Source organism: Podarcis bocagei (assembly GCF_964188305.1).
Source record: "Podarcis bocagei genome assembly, chromosome: 10".
NCBI lineage: Eukaryota > Metazoa > Chordata > Lepidosauria > Squamata > Lacertidae > Podarcis > Podarcis bocagei.
In genome coordinates, this window is record NC_138135.1 from 6,997,289 (window position 1) to 7,014,019 (window position 16,731).

At 48.3% G+C, this 16,731-nt stretch overlaps 1 protein-coding gene across 1 annotated transcript; it reads left to right on the top strand.

Moving 5' to 3' along the window:
• Nucleotides 1-5,422: 5,422 nt before the first annotated feature.
• On the top strand, nt 5,423-16,580 carry OPN1SW (opsin 1, short wave sensitive). Its single transcript, XM_081210430.1, has 5 exons — nt 5,423-5,774; nt 6,569-6,737; nt 10,126-10,291; nt 12,002-12,241; nt 14,815-16,580. The coding sequence occupies exons 1-5, from the start codon at nt 5,429-5,431 to the stop codon at nt 14,935-14,937; spliced, it is 1,044 nt and encodes a 347-aa protein (XP_081066556.1). The 5' UTR covers nt 5,423-5,428; the 3' UTR covers nt 14,938-16,580.
• The last annotated feature ends 151 nt before the right edge of the window (nt 16,581-16,731 follow it).

Consider the following 16,731-nt stretch of genomic DNA (forward strand, 5'->3'; position numbering starts at 1 on the left):
GAAAGGTTTTCTGCTGAAACGAAAATTCAGACAGATGTCTTCTCTGTGGCCTGTGGTCCTTTCCCTCAGGGGTGGTAAATGGTGTGTTTTTTTCCCCTAGCAGAAGGTCCGCATTCCAGTGGGAAACCCGCCATCAGGATTCGAACACAAGACCGCTCTCCTCTCCTGTGGTTTCCAGCAACCGGTAATTTCAGAAGCATTTCTGCCTCCCAACTGTGGAGGCAAAGCATAATAATAATAATAATAATAATAATAATAATAATAATATAATAATTTATTATTTATACCCCACCCATCTGGCTGGGCTTCCCCAGCCACTCTGGGCGGCTTCCAACGAACATTAAAATATAGTAACCTATTAAACATTAAAAGCTTCCCTAAACAGGGCTGCCTTCAGATGTCTTCTAAAAGTTTGGTAGTTATTTTTCTCTTTGACATCTGCTGGGAGGGTGTTCCACAGGGCGGGCACCACCACCGAGAAGGCCCTCTGCCTGGTTCCCTGTAACTTTGCTTTTCGCAGGGAGGGAACCGCCAGAAGGCCTTTGGCGCTGGACCTCAGTGTCTGGACTGAATAATGGGGGTGGAGATGCTCCTTCAGGTATACTGGGCTGAGGCCGTTTAGGGCTTTCAAGATCAGCACCAACACTTTGAATTGTGCTCGGAAACGTACTGGGAGGCAATGTAGGTCTTTCAAGACCGGTGTTATGTGGTCTCGGCAGCCACTCCCAGTCACCAGTCTAGCTGCTGCATTCTGGATTAGTTGTAGTTTCTGTGTCACCTTCAAAGGTAGCCCCACATAGAGCGCATTGCAGTAGTCCAAGCGGGAGATAACCAGAGCATGCACCACTCTGGCGAGACAGTCTGTGGGCAGATAGCCTGAGCCTCTATTATTTGTCTAATCCAATATTTAAGATACTGGATTTTAAATCAGGCATGGCCAAACTTTGCCCTCCAGATGTTTTGAGACTACAATTCCCATCATCCCTGACCACTGGTCCTGCTAGCCAGGGATGATGGGAGTTGTAGTCCCAAAACATCTGGAGGGCCAGGTTTGGCCATGCCTGTTTTAAATTGTAGCAATCCGCCCCTGGGACCTGGTGTCGAAGGGCCAATAACAAATCCAATTCTTGGTGACCAGGGAGAAGAGTCGGTGGAGGAAGACTGGAAGAAATTTAAGGACTACTTGCAGAAGCACTGTAAAATTAAGGAATGTTAAAACGATGTCTGATGGAAAATAAGTGGTATTGGTAAAAAGATTTCTAAGAAAATGTAAATAGGGATTGATAATTGGAAAATTGATACTTATAATAGGTTAATATCTTGAGTGAGGATAAATGCTAGAGGGTAAGGATTTGCTGAATTTAATATCTGAACTGGAATACAAAATGGGAGGTGTGAGGAGGTCAAGAAACTAGTGAAGGAAGTATAAGATATGAAAATACTAATCTATTTTCTGTTTTGTTCTTTTTTTCCTTCTTTTCTTTTGTTAACTGTTTTCTATTGTGTATTTTCTATGTGTTTTGTTTTTGTATTTTTATATCTTTGTAGTTTTTCTTATGTTTAAATTTTGGAATTTTTTTATTGTTTGTGAAACTTTAATAAACATTATTATAAAAAAAAACAAAACCAAATCCAATTCTTGAATTGTCAAGATTCGAACTGGGACTTCTTGATCTGTAGCTCGGTTTCGTCCAAAGAGAGCCCCATCCTTACACGGGAGCAGTGGCGTAGCGTGGGGGGTGCAGGGGGGGCCGGCCGCACCGGGCGCAACATCTGGGGGTTAGGCTTAGGGGGCGCAAATCCACGGGTTAGGGGGCGCAAATTACTTGCCTTGCCCCGGGTGCTGACAACCCACGCTACGCCACTGCACGGGAGTAAATAACTCCCACTGGTCGGGATAGGAAAGATGGCCACGAAAACGCACCCATGGCAAGATGGAAGCTGCAACGGATATTTTACGTGAATAAGTTAGCAAAAAACCCAGATAATTTCCCCCAGGTTAGAACAAGTCTCAGCGCATCTTCCTGTCACTTTCCTTGATCCAACCCCCCCCCCCCTCTTAATCTTTCTAATTAGAATGCAATCTAATTAAAATCTCAAACAGGAATGGAACTGTGTAGAAGAATACATGGCCAAAAGATGCTCCAACATGAATTTATTGATATGCATAGACTGATTTCACAAGGTTAAGCTAAGCTAAGCAGATATATAAGACCAAACTTTCAATTATTAAGATACAAAAAATTACAATCTCAATAATAAAGTTACAAAATAATAACAAGGAAGTCACGCGCAGGGCAAGGAATAAGAAATGGATCAATGTTAGTACATAATGAAATGTTAAATTTACGAATATAATGTAGATGTATCATTATGTAAAGATTTCACATATTGCATTGCAACATTAAAAATAAATAAATAAACTCTTAATCTTTTGGAGAAGCGGGTTTGTTGCACAAGCCTCCCTAATCAACTTTAATTGCACAACCTGAATTTGCCGGCAAGCGATTGGATCGTGGCCAAAAGGGGAGGCCGGCCATAAATGATTGCCCCCGGGTGATCTGCACTGGTAAATCTGGATTTTCAGAAAAGGTAATTGCATTTGTGGTTTCAACTTGTCTTCTCCTTTGCGTAGTCGGAGTTCGAAAAGTAGGGCTCGTCCGGGATTTGAACCCGGGACCTCTCGCACCCTAAGCGAGAATCATACCCCTAGACCAACGAGCCAGTTGCTTGCAGTCCTTCCAGATGTTCTTTTCAGGCCGGCTGGTAATTTGCAGGCTCAAATTACCTTCTCTCTGCATGTGGCAGGCAAGGAACAGGGTGATGCGCCACATTCCCATATGGCGCTCACATGCTCATGTCCACATTGCTCGGGAGCAAAGCTCTTAACCCCTTTGGCGCCGGGGAGAATTGGGCAGAACGGATTCCGCGAAGTAAATGGGAATTTAACACACATCTTAAGCTACATTTACCCCTCTGCCCTTAAAGGGGGGAAAGTCCCATTTATTCGGGGTGGGGAAAAGGGGTGGAGGAATAAGCAGAGCATGAGGCCAAAATCCCAAGCAAGCTCGCTACCACTTGGGTTGCCAACTTTCTAACCAGCCTCTGTTGCTGTGCTTTTAATGAGGCAGTTTAGTACGCCAACATTCATTCGGTTCGCAAGTTATAATACCTCGGTTCTCAAACTTAATCCGTTCCGAAACCAAAGCTTTCCAAAACCGAGGCGCGCTTTCCCACAGAAAGTAATGCAAGACGGATTAATCCGTTCCAGACTTTTAAAAACAACCCCTAAAACAGCAATTTAACATGGATTTTACTTTTTAACGAGACCACTGATCCATAAAATGAAAGCGATAAACGATGTACTGCAGTCACCCAATCGATCCGTCAGAAGCTGAACTGGGTTCCATACAGGCACAAAAAGAGTCGCAAAAACAAAAAGGCAAAATAAATAGCAAAAACAGACAGACTTTAGCGTAACACTCAAACAGAAGTGTGGCACTCAAAACGGAAGCATAACACTCAAAAAAGAGCATGTTCAGCTTCTGAAAAAAGTTCACAAACCAGAACACTTACTTCCAGGTTTGCACTGTTTGGGTTCCAAGTTGTTTGAGTACCAAGGTGTTTGAGAACCAGGGTACCACTGTAATAATAATAATAATAATAATAATAATAATAATAATAATAATAATAATTTATTTATACCCCACCCATCTGACTGGGTTTCCCCAGCCACTCTGGGCGGCTCCCAACAGAATAAAAAAGCGATAAAATATGAAGCATTAAAAACTTCCCTAAACACTTTATAAAATTATTCCACTTTATTTGTAGTTCTGCAATGCTACCCCCAATGTTAACTCGTTCTTGCCGTCTAGAGGGACTCTCATGAGCTACAGAGCATCTAAAGGGGAACAGGGGAGAGAACGCGGTGGAAAACATTTGTGGTAGAAATAGCTACAGGATTTCAACAGGATACTGCAGGTCATGGACTGGTTGGATCTAAAGCAGTCTGCCTGCCCTGAAATTTTCGCAGGTACGAACTGTATTAAAAGTGGAGTCGCGTATAACCAGCCCAGTTGCATCCTGGGCACAAATCGTCATGAAGCACACCGTTCCCTGCAAAGAATGCTGGGAACTGTAGTCTGCCTGAGCTACAGTTCCCAGCACCCTTAGGCAACTACACTTCCTGGGATTACAGTGGATGCTTGGGTCATGAACGTGATCCGTGCGGGAGGCACATTCGCAACCCGCAGCGTTCGCAACCTGCGACCCATGCGTCTGCGCACGCGCGGGTTGCAATTCGGCACTTCTGCGCATGCATAAAGCACAATTCGGCACTTCTGTGCATACGCAAAGCGCGATTTAGCGCTTCTGCAAATGCACAAACGCCCAAACCCGGAAGTGACCATTCCAGTACTTCCGGGTTCGGCACGGTGCGCAACCCAAAATCACACAACCCAAAGCGTCTGTAACCCGAGGTATGACTGTACTTGGAGGGAAATAATGTGTGCTTCAAATGTACTACGTGTGCATTGATAAAGTCGAGGGAATTCAGTTTGGCCTGGAGAAGAGAAGGGGATACGAAAGCAAAAGGCACAACTGTCCCGTTTCGAGCGGGACACCCCAAATTTACAGAAGCCGCCCCAGCTTCTGATCCCAATTCTGGATATCCCATTTGGGTTCCTATGCTATAGCTGCGATTCTCTCTCTCTCTCTCTCTCTCTCAAATTCAGTTTTACATATAACAATTAAAATCACATGTAAATCATAATAAAAAATACATAGGATTCTCTGAATCCCTTGACGTCCCTCCATGGGTTCCATAGTTATTTTTTGCCGACTGCATCGTATAACATTCTCCATATTTCCTGAACGCTCAGTTCTCACCATAGTTCTTGTCACACTGCAAGCGGGTTTTTTTAAAATCCTGCCAACGTTTTTAATTGTTTACAGTGTTCTTTTTTTTTAGTAAGAACCATCCTTTACTAGATTTATTATCGTCTTGGTTTCTGATCTTCCCGGTCATTTCCGCTACAGCTGCGATTCTCCGCATCGCAAAGGGGTTGGGATAGATGACCGCTGAGGGTCCCCGACTCTACGATTCTACAAAGTGCTTTTGAGAGAGGCTTCCTGGGAAGCGAACAGGGGAAATACGGCTCTGCGTCGCCTTGCCCTCTGCCATCCCGAAGAGTCCCTCGCAATCAGCTCCGATCTGGACAGCAAACGAGATTATCCCCTGAGAGGGGCTTAAGGGACAGCAGGTAAGGGTCTTAGATGCCCTCAATCCTCCAGTTTGCCTCTGGGATGATCAGGATTAGTGCCTGATCCCAGGCCGAGCCTCTAAGTGGATTGCCCCCTCCGTCCTCCTATAACAGGAGGGCAGGGGCCCCTCGGGCAGATCTCGGTCCCCGCGGCGCCACCAGGGACGATGTCCGGCGAAGAAGACTTCTACCTCTTTGAGAACATCTCCAAGGTGGGTCCTTGGGATGGACCCCAGTACCACATCGCCCCAATGTGGGCCTTCTACTTCCAGACGGCCTTCATGGGCTTCGTCTTCTTCGCCGGGACGCCCCTCAACGCCATCATCCTGGTGGTCACCGTCAAATACAAGAAGCTCCGCCAGCCGCTGAACTATATCCTGGTCAACATCTCCTTCGCCGGGTTCCTCTTCTGTGTCTTTTCTGTCTTCACCGTCTTCCTGGCCAGCTCGCAGGGCTACTTCTTCTTCGGCAGGCACATCTGCGCCCTGGAGGCCTTCCTGGGCTCGGTGGCAGGTAAAAGCCCCAGAGGAGGAGCGGAGTAGAATAGAGTTGCAGTGTCGGTTGGGTCCCCCAAAGGTCATCCAGCCTAACCTGCAGGGAATGGCAGTGGAAGAACGCCTGGCCTTTGTTGGCGATTCTGGTTCACGTCTCCTCTTCCTTGCCTTTTCAGTACACTTAAAGGACTCCCCATCGCAGAATAATAATAATAATAATAATAATAATAATAATAATAATAATAATAATTTATTGTTCATACCCTGCCCATCTGGCTGGGTTTCCCCAGCCACTCTGGGCGGCTCCCAACAAAAGATTAAAAATACATTAAAACATCAGACATTAAAAACTGCCTTCAGATGTCTTCTAAATGTCAGATAGTTGTTTATTTCCCATCTGGTGGGAGGGCGTTCCACAGGGTGGGTGCCACTACTGAGAAGGCCCTCTGCCTGGTTCCCTGTAACCTCACTTCTCGCAGGGAGGGAACCGCCAGAAGGCCCTCAGAGCTGGACCTCAGTGTCCAGGCTGAATGATGGGGGTGGAGACGCTCCTTCAGGTATATCAGAATAATAGACTTGGAGACTTGTGAGGGAGCTCCAAGGTTCATCTAGTCCAGCCCAGAGAATCCCCGAATAACCCCTGACAGCACCATGCTGCAACCAACTGGCATGCACAAGGACTGTAATTCCTCCCCGTGCGTTTTTCCTTCTCCCTCCCCATCCCTTTTTCCTTGCGTGTCGTGCCGTTGGGGGCCTGGCCGGCTGCCGATCTTCACCAACCCTTGTCTTTTTCTGTCTTCCCACCCACCCCAGGGCTGGTCACCGGCTGGTCGTTGGCCTTCCTCGCCTTCGAACGCTACATCGTCATCTGCAAGCCCTTCGGGAACTTCCGCTTCAACTCCAAGCACGCTCTTCTGGTGGTGGCAGCGACTTGGTTCATTGGCATCGGAGTCTCAATCCCACCCTTTTTTGGGTGGAGCAGGTGAGGTGGAAAAGGAGGGAGTCTTCCAAAGCCCAGATTGGGGAGAAGGTCCATAGACTGGAAGCCTGGGGTGTGTGTGTGTGTGTGTGGGTGGGTGTGTGTGTGTGGGTGTGGGTGTGTGATTTTTATCGGTTTTACATATAACCACATTCAGAATAAATTATAATATTTTTAAAAATTGTCCAGTAATAATGATAAATAATAATAATTTATTATTTCTACCCCACCCATCTGGCTGGGTTTCCCTAGCCACTGGGCAGCTTCTAACAGAACACTAAAATACAATAACATATTATACATTAAAAGCTTCCCTAAATAGGGCTGCCTTCAGATGTCTTCTAAAAGTCTGGTAGTTGTTTTTCTCTTTGACATCTGGTGGGAGGGCGTTCCACAAGGCAGGCGCCACCACCGAGAAGGCCCTCTGCCTGGTTCCCTGTAACTTGGCTTCTCGCAGCTAGGGAACCGCCAGAAGGCCCTCGGAGCTGGACCTCAGTGTCGAGGCTGAATGATGGGGGTGGAGACATTCCTTCAGGTTTTCTGGGCTGAGACCATCTAGGGCTTGAAAGGTCAGCACCAACACTTTGAATTGTGCTCGGAAACATACTTGGAGCCAATGTAGGTCTTTCAAGGCCGGTGTTATGTGATCTCGGCATTCGCTCCCAGTTCCCAGTCCAGCTGCCGCGTTCTGGATTAGTTGTAGTTTCCAGGTCACCTTCAAAGGTAGCCCCATGTAGAGCGCGTCGCAGTAGTCCAAGCGGGAGATAACTAGAGCATGCACCACTCTGGTGAGACAGTCCGTGGGCAGGTAGGGTCTCATCCTGCGTACCAGATGAAGCTGATAGACAGCTGCCCCGGACACAGAACTGACCTGCACCTCCATGGACAGCTGTGAGTCCAAAATGACTCCCAGGCTGCGCACCTGATCCTTCAGGGGCACAGTTGCCCCATTCAGGACCAGGGAGTCCTCCACACCCACCCGCCTCCTGTCCCTCAAAACCTGTCCCCCAAAAAACAGTACCAACTAAGTTTGCTCCTGGATAGTTTTTTGCTTATTTATTAATTTATTTCGACTGCATCAGGCCAACACGGCTACCTACCTGAATATAATCACATTGCGTAACATCGTACCTTCTTATTTTATCTCTTTGGCTCGTCTTAGCCTAACGACTTCCCTCCCTCCCGACTGATGGTTCACAAAACTAAACTTCGCATCTTTACATTTCGCTTCGTTTCCTACCCTTGTATCACCATTGCCTAAAACACTATATTACTCCACCTGAATAGGTAGCAATTTCATCTTACAAATCTTCAGATAACCCGGCCAGTGATGTTAATTGCTTCCAGTTGTCTTTCAAGTATAACATAAATTTGTTCCAGTCCTTTTGGAATGCTTGGTCTCGCTGGTTCCAGATTCTTCCCGTCGGTTTTGCCAGTTCTGCAAAGTCCATCAGTCTCATCCACCTTATTTTGCGGGTAACTCCTGTTGTTTCCATCTTTGGGCTAACAAAATTCTTTCCGCAGTTGTTGCTCATAAGAATATTTTAATATCTTGTCTCGGTATCTCTCTACCTACTATAGCCAATAAAAAACGCTTCTGGTTTTTTAACAAAAGTGTTTTTGAACATTTTCTTTAGCTCATTATATATCATTTCCCAGAAAGCTTTTACCTCTTTACATATCCACCACGTATGCTAAAAAATACTCTCCTTTTCTTTTATCAGATCTAAATGATCAGACAACAGCAAAGTTTGCTAGGTTTATCGAGGGTGCAATGAAATTAAGGGCCACTATCTGAACAATAATATTGGTCATTTGATTGCCCTTTTTACCCATTTCTGTCTTTTTATTTGTATATATTGCTTGTTTTATGTTGCCATGGCCGTTGGCTAATGCGAATAAAGTCTATTATTATTAAAATTACCCTCCTTTTCCTTACATTTCCAACATTCAGTTTTAGTTCTGTACATTTTGGCCAGTTTAACTGGTGTTAAACACCACCTATACATCATTTCTGTAACATTTTCCTGAAGCGTCCTGCATGCTGTAAAATTAACACCTTCATTCCACAACCTCTCCCGTTCTTCTAACTGTATATTATGGTCTGTGCAGTAGCTATTAGCAGGAGCGACTGAAAGTAGTCAGCAAGCTTCTGAGTCACACAGGACGCTTCTTCTTCAGGGTCTACTCTAGAGGGAAAGGCTGCTAAGTTATGACACGTCTATGGACCGGTTGTGAGTTTGCTCCTGGTGCAAAGGTTGCAAATGCTGTTCTTCCTTGGAACGCTGTTTGGATCTGCCTCTAGCGCTGAACAGATCACCCAGATCCCTTGCTGGGAGTTCTCCCCTGAGCAGGGCTGCCATATTTCAAAAAGTGAAAAGGTTTTGAGCTGCTTTTATGAGAAATTGGCAAAAACAGCACTGCCAACATGGGCTGCCATGTCCGGATTTTTCTGGATGTTTTCTGATATCCACCCGGACACTTCTGCAGACTGTAATACTCCAGATATGTCCGGGATATTCCGTACGGATGGGAACCCCACGCCTCAGTTCTTTCAATGCCATCTCCTCATCCTAAACACATAGGATGGGGACACCTGGCTTACTTACACGGGGGAAAGATCTAGGGGTCTTGGAGGAGCGCACGCTCTACATGAGCCAGCCATGTGAGGCAGCAGCAAAAAAGGCTATTGCGGTTCTCGGCTGCATCAACAGAAGTCTAGTGTCCAGGTCAAGGGAAGTAATAGTCCCATTCTATTCTTCCTTGGTCAGATCCCTCCTGGAATACTGTGTCCAGTTCTGGGCACCACAATATAAGAAGGATATTGGCAAGGTGGAAGGTGTGCAGAGGAGGGTGACAAAGACGGTCAAGAGCCTGGAAATGACGAAGCTGTTGTTGTTGTTGTTTAGTCATTTGGTCGTATCCGACTCTTTGTGACCCCCTGGACCAGAGCACTCCTGTCTTCCACTGCCTCCCGCAGTTTGGTCAAACTCATGCTGGTCGCTTCGAGAACACTGTCCCACCATCTCACCCTCCGTCGTCCCCTTCTCCTTGTCCCCTCCATCTTTCCCAGCATCAGGGTCTTTTCCAGGGAGTCTTCTCTTCTCATGAGGTGGCCAAAGTCTTGGAGCCTCAGCTTCAGGATCTGTCCTTCCAGTGAGCACTCAGGGCTGATTTCCTTCAGAATGGAGAGGTTTATCTTCTCGCAGTCCATGGGACTCTCAAGAGTCTCCTCCAGCACCATAATTCAAAAGCATCCATTCTTCGGCGATCAGCCTTCTTTATGGTCCAGCTCTCACTTCCATACATCACTACTGGGGAAACCATATTTTGGAAATATGCTCCTACAAAGCCAATGTCCTCCCCTGACCCCTGCTCCTCTGCCTTTCAGGTTCATCCCTGAAGGCCTGCAGTGCTCCTGCGGCCCCGACTGGTACACAGTTGGCACCAAGTACAAGAGCGAATACTACACCTGGTTTCTCTTCATCTTCTGCTTCATCGTGCCCCTCACCCTCATCGTCTTCTCCTACTCACAGCTCCTGGGTGCCCTCCGTGCCGTAAGTACCTCCTGCCCAGCTCCTCCGACCCCTTTCACAAGAACCTTGCGAGGTAGGGTGAGGCAGACAGGGAGCGGCGAGCGTCCGAGGTCGCCCGGGGAGCTGGCCATGTGCAGATTCGAACCCTGGTCTCTCCCAGGTCCTAATCCGTCACTCTAACTACTACACCCCTTCTTCCCAAGAGTTTCCAGGTACATCAGGAAAGCCCTGATGGACCTCAGGTGGATGTTGGCATCCCAGGGGCGCAGTTTCTTAGGAGACGCTAAAGAGACAAGGGCCCCTGCGACTGGATCAAACCCAGGACAGTGGTGCCTCGGGTTACAGACGCTTCAGGTTACAGACTCCACTAACCCAGAAATAGTACCTTGGGTTAAGAACTTTGCTTCAGGATGAGAACAGAAATCGTGCTGCGGCGGCAGCAGGAGGCCCCATTAGCTAAAGTGGTGCTTCAGGTTAAGAACAGTTTCAGGTTAAGAACGGACCACCGGAACGAATTAAGTTCTTAACCCGAGTTACTACTGTTCTCGCTGTGTGCAAACAACCATCTAAATGGGCAGCCTGTAATCAATAATAATAATAATAATAATAATAATAATAATAATAATAATAATAATAATAGATTAATTATACCCGCCCATCTGGCTGAGTTTCCCCAGCCACTCTGGGCAGCTCCCAATCAAATTTTAACAACAATACAGAATTAAATATTAAAAACTTCCCTAAACAGAGCTGCCTTCAGATGTCTTTTAAAGATAAGATGGCTGCTTATTTCCTTGACATCTGACGGGAGGGCGTTCCACAGGGCGGGTGCCACCACCGAGAAGGCCCTCCGCCTGGTTCCCTGTAACTTGGCTTCTCGCAGGGAGGGAACCGCCAGAAGGCCCTCAGAGCTGGACCTCAGTGTCTGAGCTGAACGATGGGGGTGGAGACGCTCCTTCAGGTATACTGGGCCGAGACCATTTAGGGCTTTAAAGGTTAGCACCAACACTTTGAATTGTGCTCGGAAACATACTGGGAGCCAATGTAGGTCTTTCAAGAGTTATGTGGTCTCGGCGGCCGCTCCAAGTCACCAGTCTAGCTGCCACATTCTGGATTAATTGCAGTTTCCGGATCACCTTCAAAGGTAGCCCCACGTAGAGCGCATGGCAGTAGTCTAAGCGGGACATAACTAGCAAGCAAATGATGAAATTGTATAAATGCATGGGGAATAGAAATTTTTTCGGGATGAGCGTTGCAGATACCTTTCCTCAAGTCTCCAATTCACCCAGCCTATGTTGGCATCATGCTTTCAGCTGATTAGGAAATCAAACTAATCCCATTTTGACAACACACCAGTAACTACCAGGATAGCTTTTTTTTTGCTGCCATTTCCAGAAGCCCTCTACTCTTCTCAAATTTGTCTAATCCCCTTTCAAAGCCAGATAGGTTGGCGGCCACTCCTGTGGCAGGGAGTTCCGCCGTCAGCTGTGCTGATGGAACCACCCCCACGGCGCTAGGCCGCACCCCACCCTACGGTGCTCCCGCCCGGCCGCCGATAGCCACCGAGCGAACGCCTCTGCGTAGTTCCGGGGGCATCGGCCACCCGTTCACTGCCGAGCGAGCATTGCAGCGGGTCAGGCTGGATGGCCTTCGGGGAGCCCCCTTCCAATTGCTACTGTGCTACAGCTCTGGGAAAACGACACGTTCCGAGCCCCTGCCCTCCTTCTCCAGGTAGCCGCTCAGCAGCAGGAGTCGGCCACGACTCAGAAGGCCGAGCGGGAGGTCTCTCGGATGGTGGTGGTGATGGTGGGGTCGTTCTGCCTCTGCTACGTCCCGTACGCCGCGCTCGCCATGTACATGGTCAACAACCGGGACCACGGCTTGGACCTGCGATTAGTCACCATCCCCGCCTTCTTCTCCAAGTCCGCCTGCGTCTACAACCCCATCATTTACTGCTTCATGAACAAGCAGGTGAGTCGCCAGCCAGCCGCTCCGCAGGCAGGGAAAGGGGCGCAAAACGTGGCGGGGCTGCAAGGTTGCGATTCACTGCCGGCATCCCAGAGACAATGGAGTGTGCTTTCAGGGGTCAAATCGCTGGGGAATTGCAACTCTGTTTATACCCCATCCATCTGATTGGCTTGCCCCAGCCACTCTGGGTGGCTTCCAACAACAACAACAACAACAACAACAACAACAACAACAACAATTTATTTATACCCTGCCCATCTGGCTGGGTTTCCCCAGCCACTCTGGGCGGCTTCCAAGAGAACACTAAAATACAATAACCTGTTGTTGTTGTTGTTTAGTCGTTTAGTCGTGTCCGACTCTTCATGACACCATGGACCAGAGCACACCAGGCCCTCCTGTCTTCCACTGCCTCCTGCAGTTTGGTCAAACTCATGCTGGTCGCTTTGAGAACACTGTCCCACCATCTCGTCCTCTGTCGTCCTCTTCTCCTTGTGCCCTCCATCTTTCCCAGCATCAGGGTCTTTTCCAGGGAGTCTTCTCTTCTCATGAGGTGGCCAAAGTCTTGGAGCCTCAGCTTCAGGATCTGTCCTTCCAGTGAGCACTCAGGGCTGATTTCCTTCAGAATGGAGAGGTTGGATCTTCTTGCAGTCCATGGGACTCTCAAGAGTCTCCTCCAGCACCAGAACTCAAAAGCATCCATTCTTGGGCGATCAGCCTTCTTGATGGTCCAGCTCTCACTTCCATACATCACTACTGGGAAAACCATGGCTTTAACTATACGGATACAATAACCTATTAAACATTAAAAGCTTCCCTAAACAAGGCTGCCTTCAGATGTCTTCTAAAAGTCTGGTAGTTGTTGTTCTCTTTGACATCTGATGGGAGGGTGTTGCACAGGGCAGAAGCCACCACCGAGAAGGCCCTCTGCCTGCTTCCCTGTAGCTTTTCTTCTCACAGGGAGGGAACCGCCAGAAGGCCCTCGGAGCTGGATCTCAGTGTCCGGGCAGAACGATGGGGGTGGAGACGCTCCTTCAGATATACTGGACCGAGGCCGTTTAGGGCTTTCAAGGTCAGCACCGACGCTTTGAATTGTGCTCGGAAACATACTGGGAGCCAATTAAGGTCTTTCAGGACCGGTGTTATATGGTCTCGGCGGCCACTCCCAGTTACCAGTCATGTTGCCGCATTCTGGATTAGTTGTAGTTTCCAGGTCACCTTCAAAGGTAGCCCCACGTAGAGCGCGTTGCAATAGTCCAAGCGCGAGATAACCAGAGCATGCACCACTCTGGCGAGACAGTCTGCAGGCAGGGAGGGTCTCAGCCTGCGCACCAGATGGAGCTGGTATAAAAACACAATAAAATGTTAAATATTTTTTTAAGAAAAATTCGCAGTCCAGGTGTCTTTCAGATGTCTTCTAAGTTGTCTCTTTGACTTGGGGATCGCATAACTCCATACCCTCCAATATTTTCTGATATTTCCCACTTAAGGAAAAGTGGGACATTCCAGGATCAAATCCCTGGAAAATAGGGACACACACACACACACACACACACACACACACACAATATTTTCTGTTTTACAATTTAGAACCTTAAAATATCAATGATTTCCCTTCTTCTCTTTCCATGGTTCATTTTGCATAACATAAATCCCTGCATGTTTTACAAAAGCTATACCATTCAGTATTCCATTATTACATCCATCAAAACGTATTTACACTGTTGAATTTATCTGAATGCTGCCAACGTTTTCAAGTGCACACAGTTTGCCCCCATGTTGTTGTTGTTTAGTCATTTGTCGTGTCCTACTCTTCGTGACCCCCTGGACCAGAGCATGCCAGGCATTCCTGTCTTCCACTGCCTCCCAGAGTTTGGTCAAATTGCCCCCATATATTCAATAAACATTTTCCAATCTCCTTTAAACGTATTTTCTTCTTGCTCTCTTATTCTATATGCTAGATGCGCAAGCTGCACATATTCCATCGGTTTAAGCTGCCTTTATTCTTTGTTAAGGACGCGGGTGGCGCTGTGGGTTAAACCACAGAGCCTAGGACTTGCCGATCAGAAGGTCTGCAGTTTGAATCCCCGCAACGGGGTGAGTTCCCGTTGCTCAGTCCCTGCTCCTGCCAACTTAGCGGTTTGAAAGCACGTCAAAGGGCAAGTAGATAAATAGGTACCACTCCGGTGGGAAGGTAAACGGCGTTTCCGTGCGCTGCTCTGGTTCGCCAGAAGTGGCTTAGTCCTGCTGGCCACCAGTGGCGTAGCGTGGGCGTGCAGGGGGGGCCGGCCACACCGGGCACAACATCTGGGGGTTAGGGGGCGCAAATCCATGAGTTAGGGGGCGCAAATCCACGGGTTAGGGGGCGCAAATTACTTGCCTTGCCCCGGGTGCTGACAACCCACGCTACGCCACTGCTGGCCACATGACCTGGAAGCTGTACGCCGGCTCCCTCGGCCAATAAAGCGAGATGAGCGCCGCAACCCCAGAGTCGGCCACGACTGGACCTTTTTATTCTTTGTTTGATACCTCGCTCGTTTTCCATTTTTGAGCTAACATCAACTCCCTTTCCTCGCCAGTTCCGGGCTTGCATCATGGAGACCGTTTGTGGCAAACCCATGACCGACGAGTCCGACGTGTCCAGCTCAGCCCAGAAGACAGAGGTGTCCTCGGTCTCCTCCAGCCAGGTCAGCCCCAGCTAAGGAGAGCGTGCCGGGGGTCCCGAGAAGGCGAGAGACCCTCCCCAGCCACCCACAGCCGGGCCCAGGATGTCCAGGGGGGAGAGAGGGCCGAAAGGGTTCCTCCACGGTTCGGACGCAGGGCAAAGGCCCGGGACTTCAATACCCAGATAATTTGGTCTCTCATAGTTTCACACGGGCAAAACGGACTGGCTCAATCAAGCAAAAAAAGGACAGCTACGGTCAGATCGTGTCTCCGGGGGTTACTGGTGCAGAGTCGTCGGGCAGAACCACCCTCATTTCCTTCTGAATTTGGAGTTGTTCCAGAAACTAAACCGCCAGATTTATTTAAGACGATTTCAACCCTTAAAAATTGCTGTTGCGCTCAGGTTAAGTTGTGGGAAACGGCACGTTCAAAGAGCCAACTTGGGGAGGGGGGCGGCAGGAAGATGGCGGGCATTAAAAGTTAAGAGGGGCCAGCCGTGGGAATTAATCCGAAGGAATTAAAACTAGGAAGCAGAAGGCGCTGTGAAGCCAGCCTGCTGAAACCCTCATGGAATTGCCATGTCCCCTTCGGGGTTTTTCGGCAGCACCTTTCAAAGCCGCAAGCATGAGGCCTAGAAACTTGCTTTTGCAAAGCGAGCCGCCGCACGGAAGCAGAGAGCCCTGAAGTGTACGGTCAGCTCACAAACTGCCCTGCGTGTAATGACCGCAACACCTGCCTACTACGGCTATTTTAATACGCATCTAGGGCCAGAATGTTTAGACGCCGGACCCAGGGCCCCACACATGACAACCAGGAGGATAGACAGAAAGAGGTTTGGGAATGAGCGGTGGTGAGGACAGGCATTGAAGGGGGGTTGGACTAGATGACCCACTGGGTCCCTCTACGATTCTTTGATAGGGTGGCAGCAAAGTAGCTGGGAAGACTTTAAGAACTGGAGCTGGGGGGCAGGAGCTGTTTGATGGCTGTTTTCAGGACAGGCAGAGGCAATATTGGGAGCAAGAGTCCTCCTTAAGCCATAACCAGGGGGTACAATCATATTGTCACCCCCAGGAGTTGTGAAAACTGGACGTCCTTTAGTTTATTGCAATATTGTGCCCGGTCGGGTGAGAGCTCTTGGATCCCCTGCTTCAGAGACCAAAGCATTCCTTAGGAGCATCCCTGCTCCCTGTTCCAGAAGGAAAATGGGACCAGTCTTATCTGATAGGGGAGGCAAAATGACTGATGGGATGACAAGGAAAGCCCAGTAGAAGCAAAGGAGGAGGAGATGAGGACCAGAAGCTCGAAACTGCTTGTTTGAGAAGAGTATTTGCAGAGCCTGGTGAGCATCCCAGCTTGAATCCCCAGCCCAGCTAATTAAAACTTTCTAATTAAAAGCGGAAGGGCTGGGAAGAAACTCTCACTGCCTGAGCTTCTCTCCCAGATAGCGTCTCTCTATCACACACGTGCAGACAAACGCACTCATCACTTTTGCAAAGGATCTGTAGAAAGAGCCAATGGAATTCAAGCAGATTCGCTTGGAAGCGCGTTCTTTTTTAATAGATGTGAGCTGCGATTTGACAGTGGTTTGGGGCTCACTTGCTCAAGATGATGATCCGTAGGGAGGCTCAGTGGCAGAAGCCCTCAAGAACGCAGCGGCACCACATTGGCAAACCCAATAATAATAATAATAATAACAATTTATTTATACCCCGCCCATCTGGCTGGGCTTCCCCAGCCACTCTGGGCGGCTTCCAACAACATATTAAAATACTGTAATACATCAAACATTAAAAGCTTCCCTAAACAGGGCTGCATTCAGATGTCTTCTAAAA

What these genes read in the sequence shown, in the direction of transcription:
- OPN1SW (XM_081210430.1), top strand. Translation starts at nt 5,429, where the DNA reads ATGTCCGGCGAAGAAGACTTCTACCTCTTTGAGAACATCTCCAAGGTG. An exon ending in CTTCCTGGGCTCGGTGGCAG is followed by an intron (nt 5,775 to 6,568) that starts GTAAAAGCCCCA and finishes CACCCACCCCAG; the next exon opens with GGCTGGTCACCGGCTGGTCG. An exon ending in ACTGCTTCATGAACAAGCAG is followed by an intron (nt 12,242 to 14,814) that starts GTGAGTCGCCAG and finishes TTTCCTCGCCAG; the next exon opens with TTCCGGGCTTGCATCATGGA.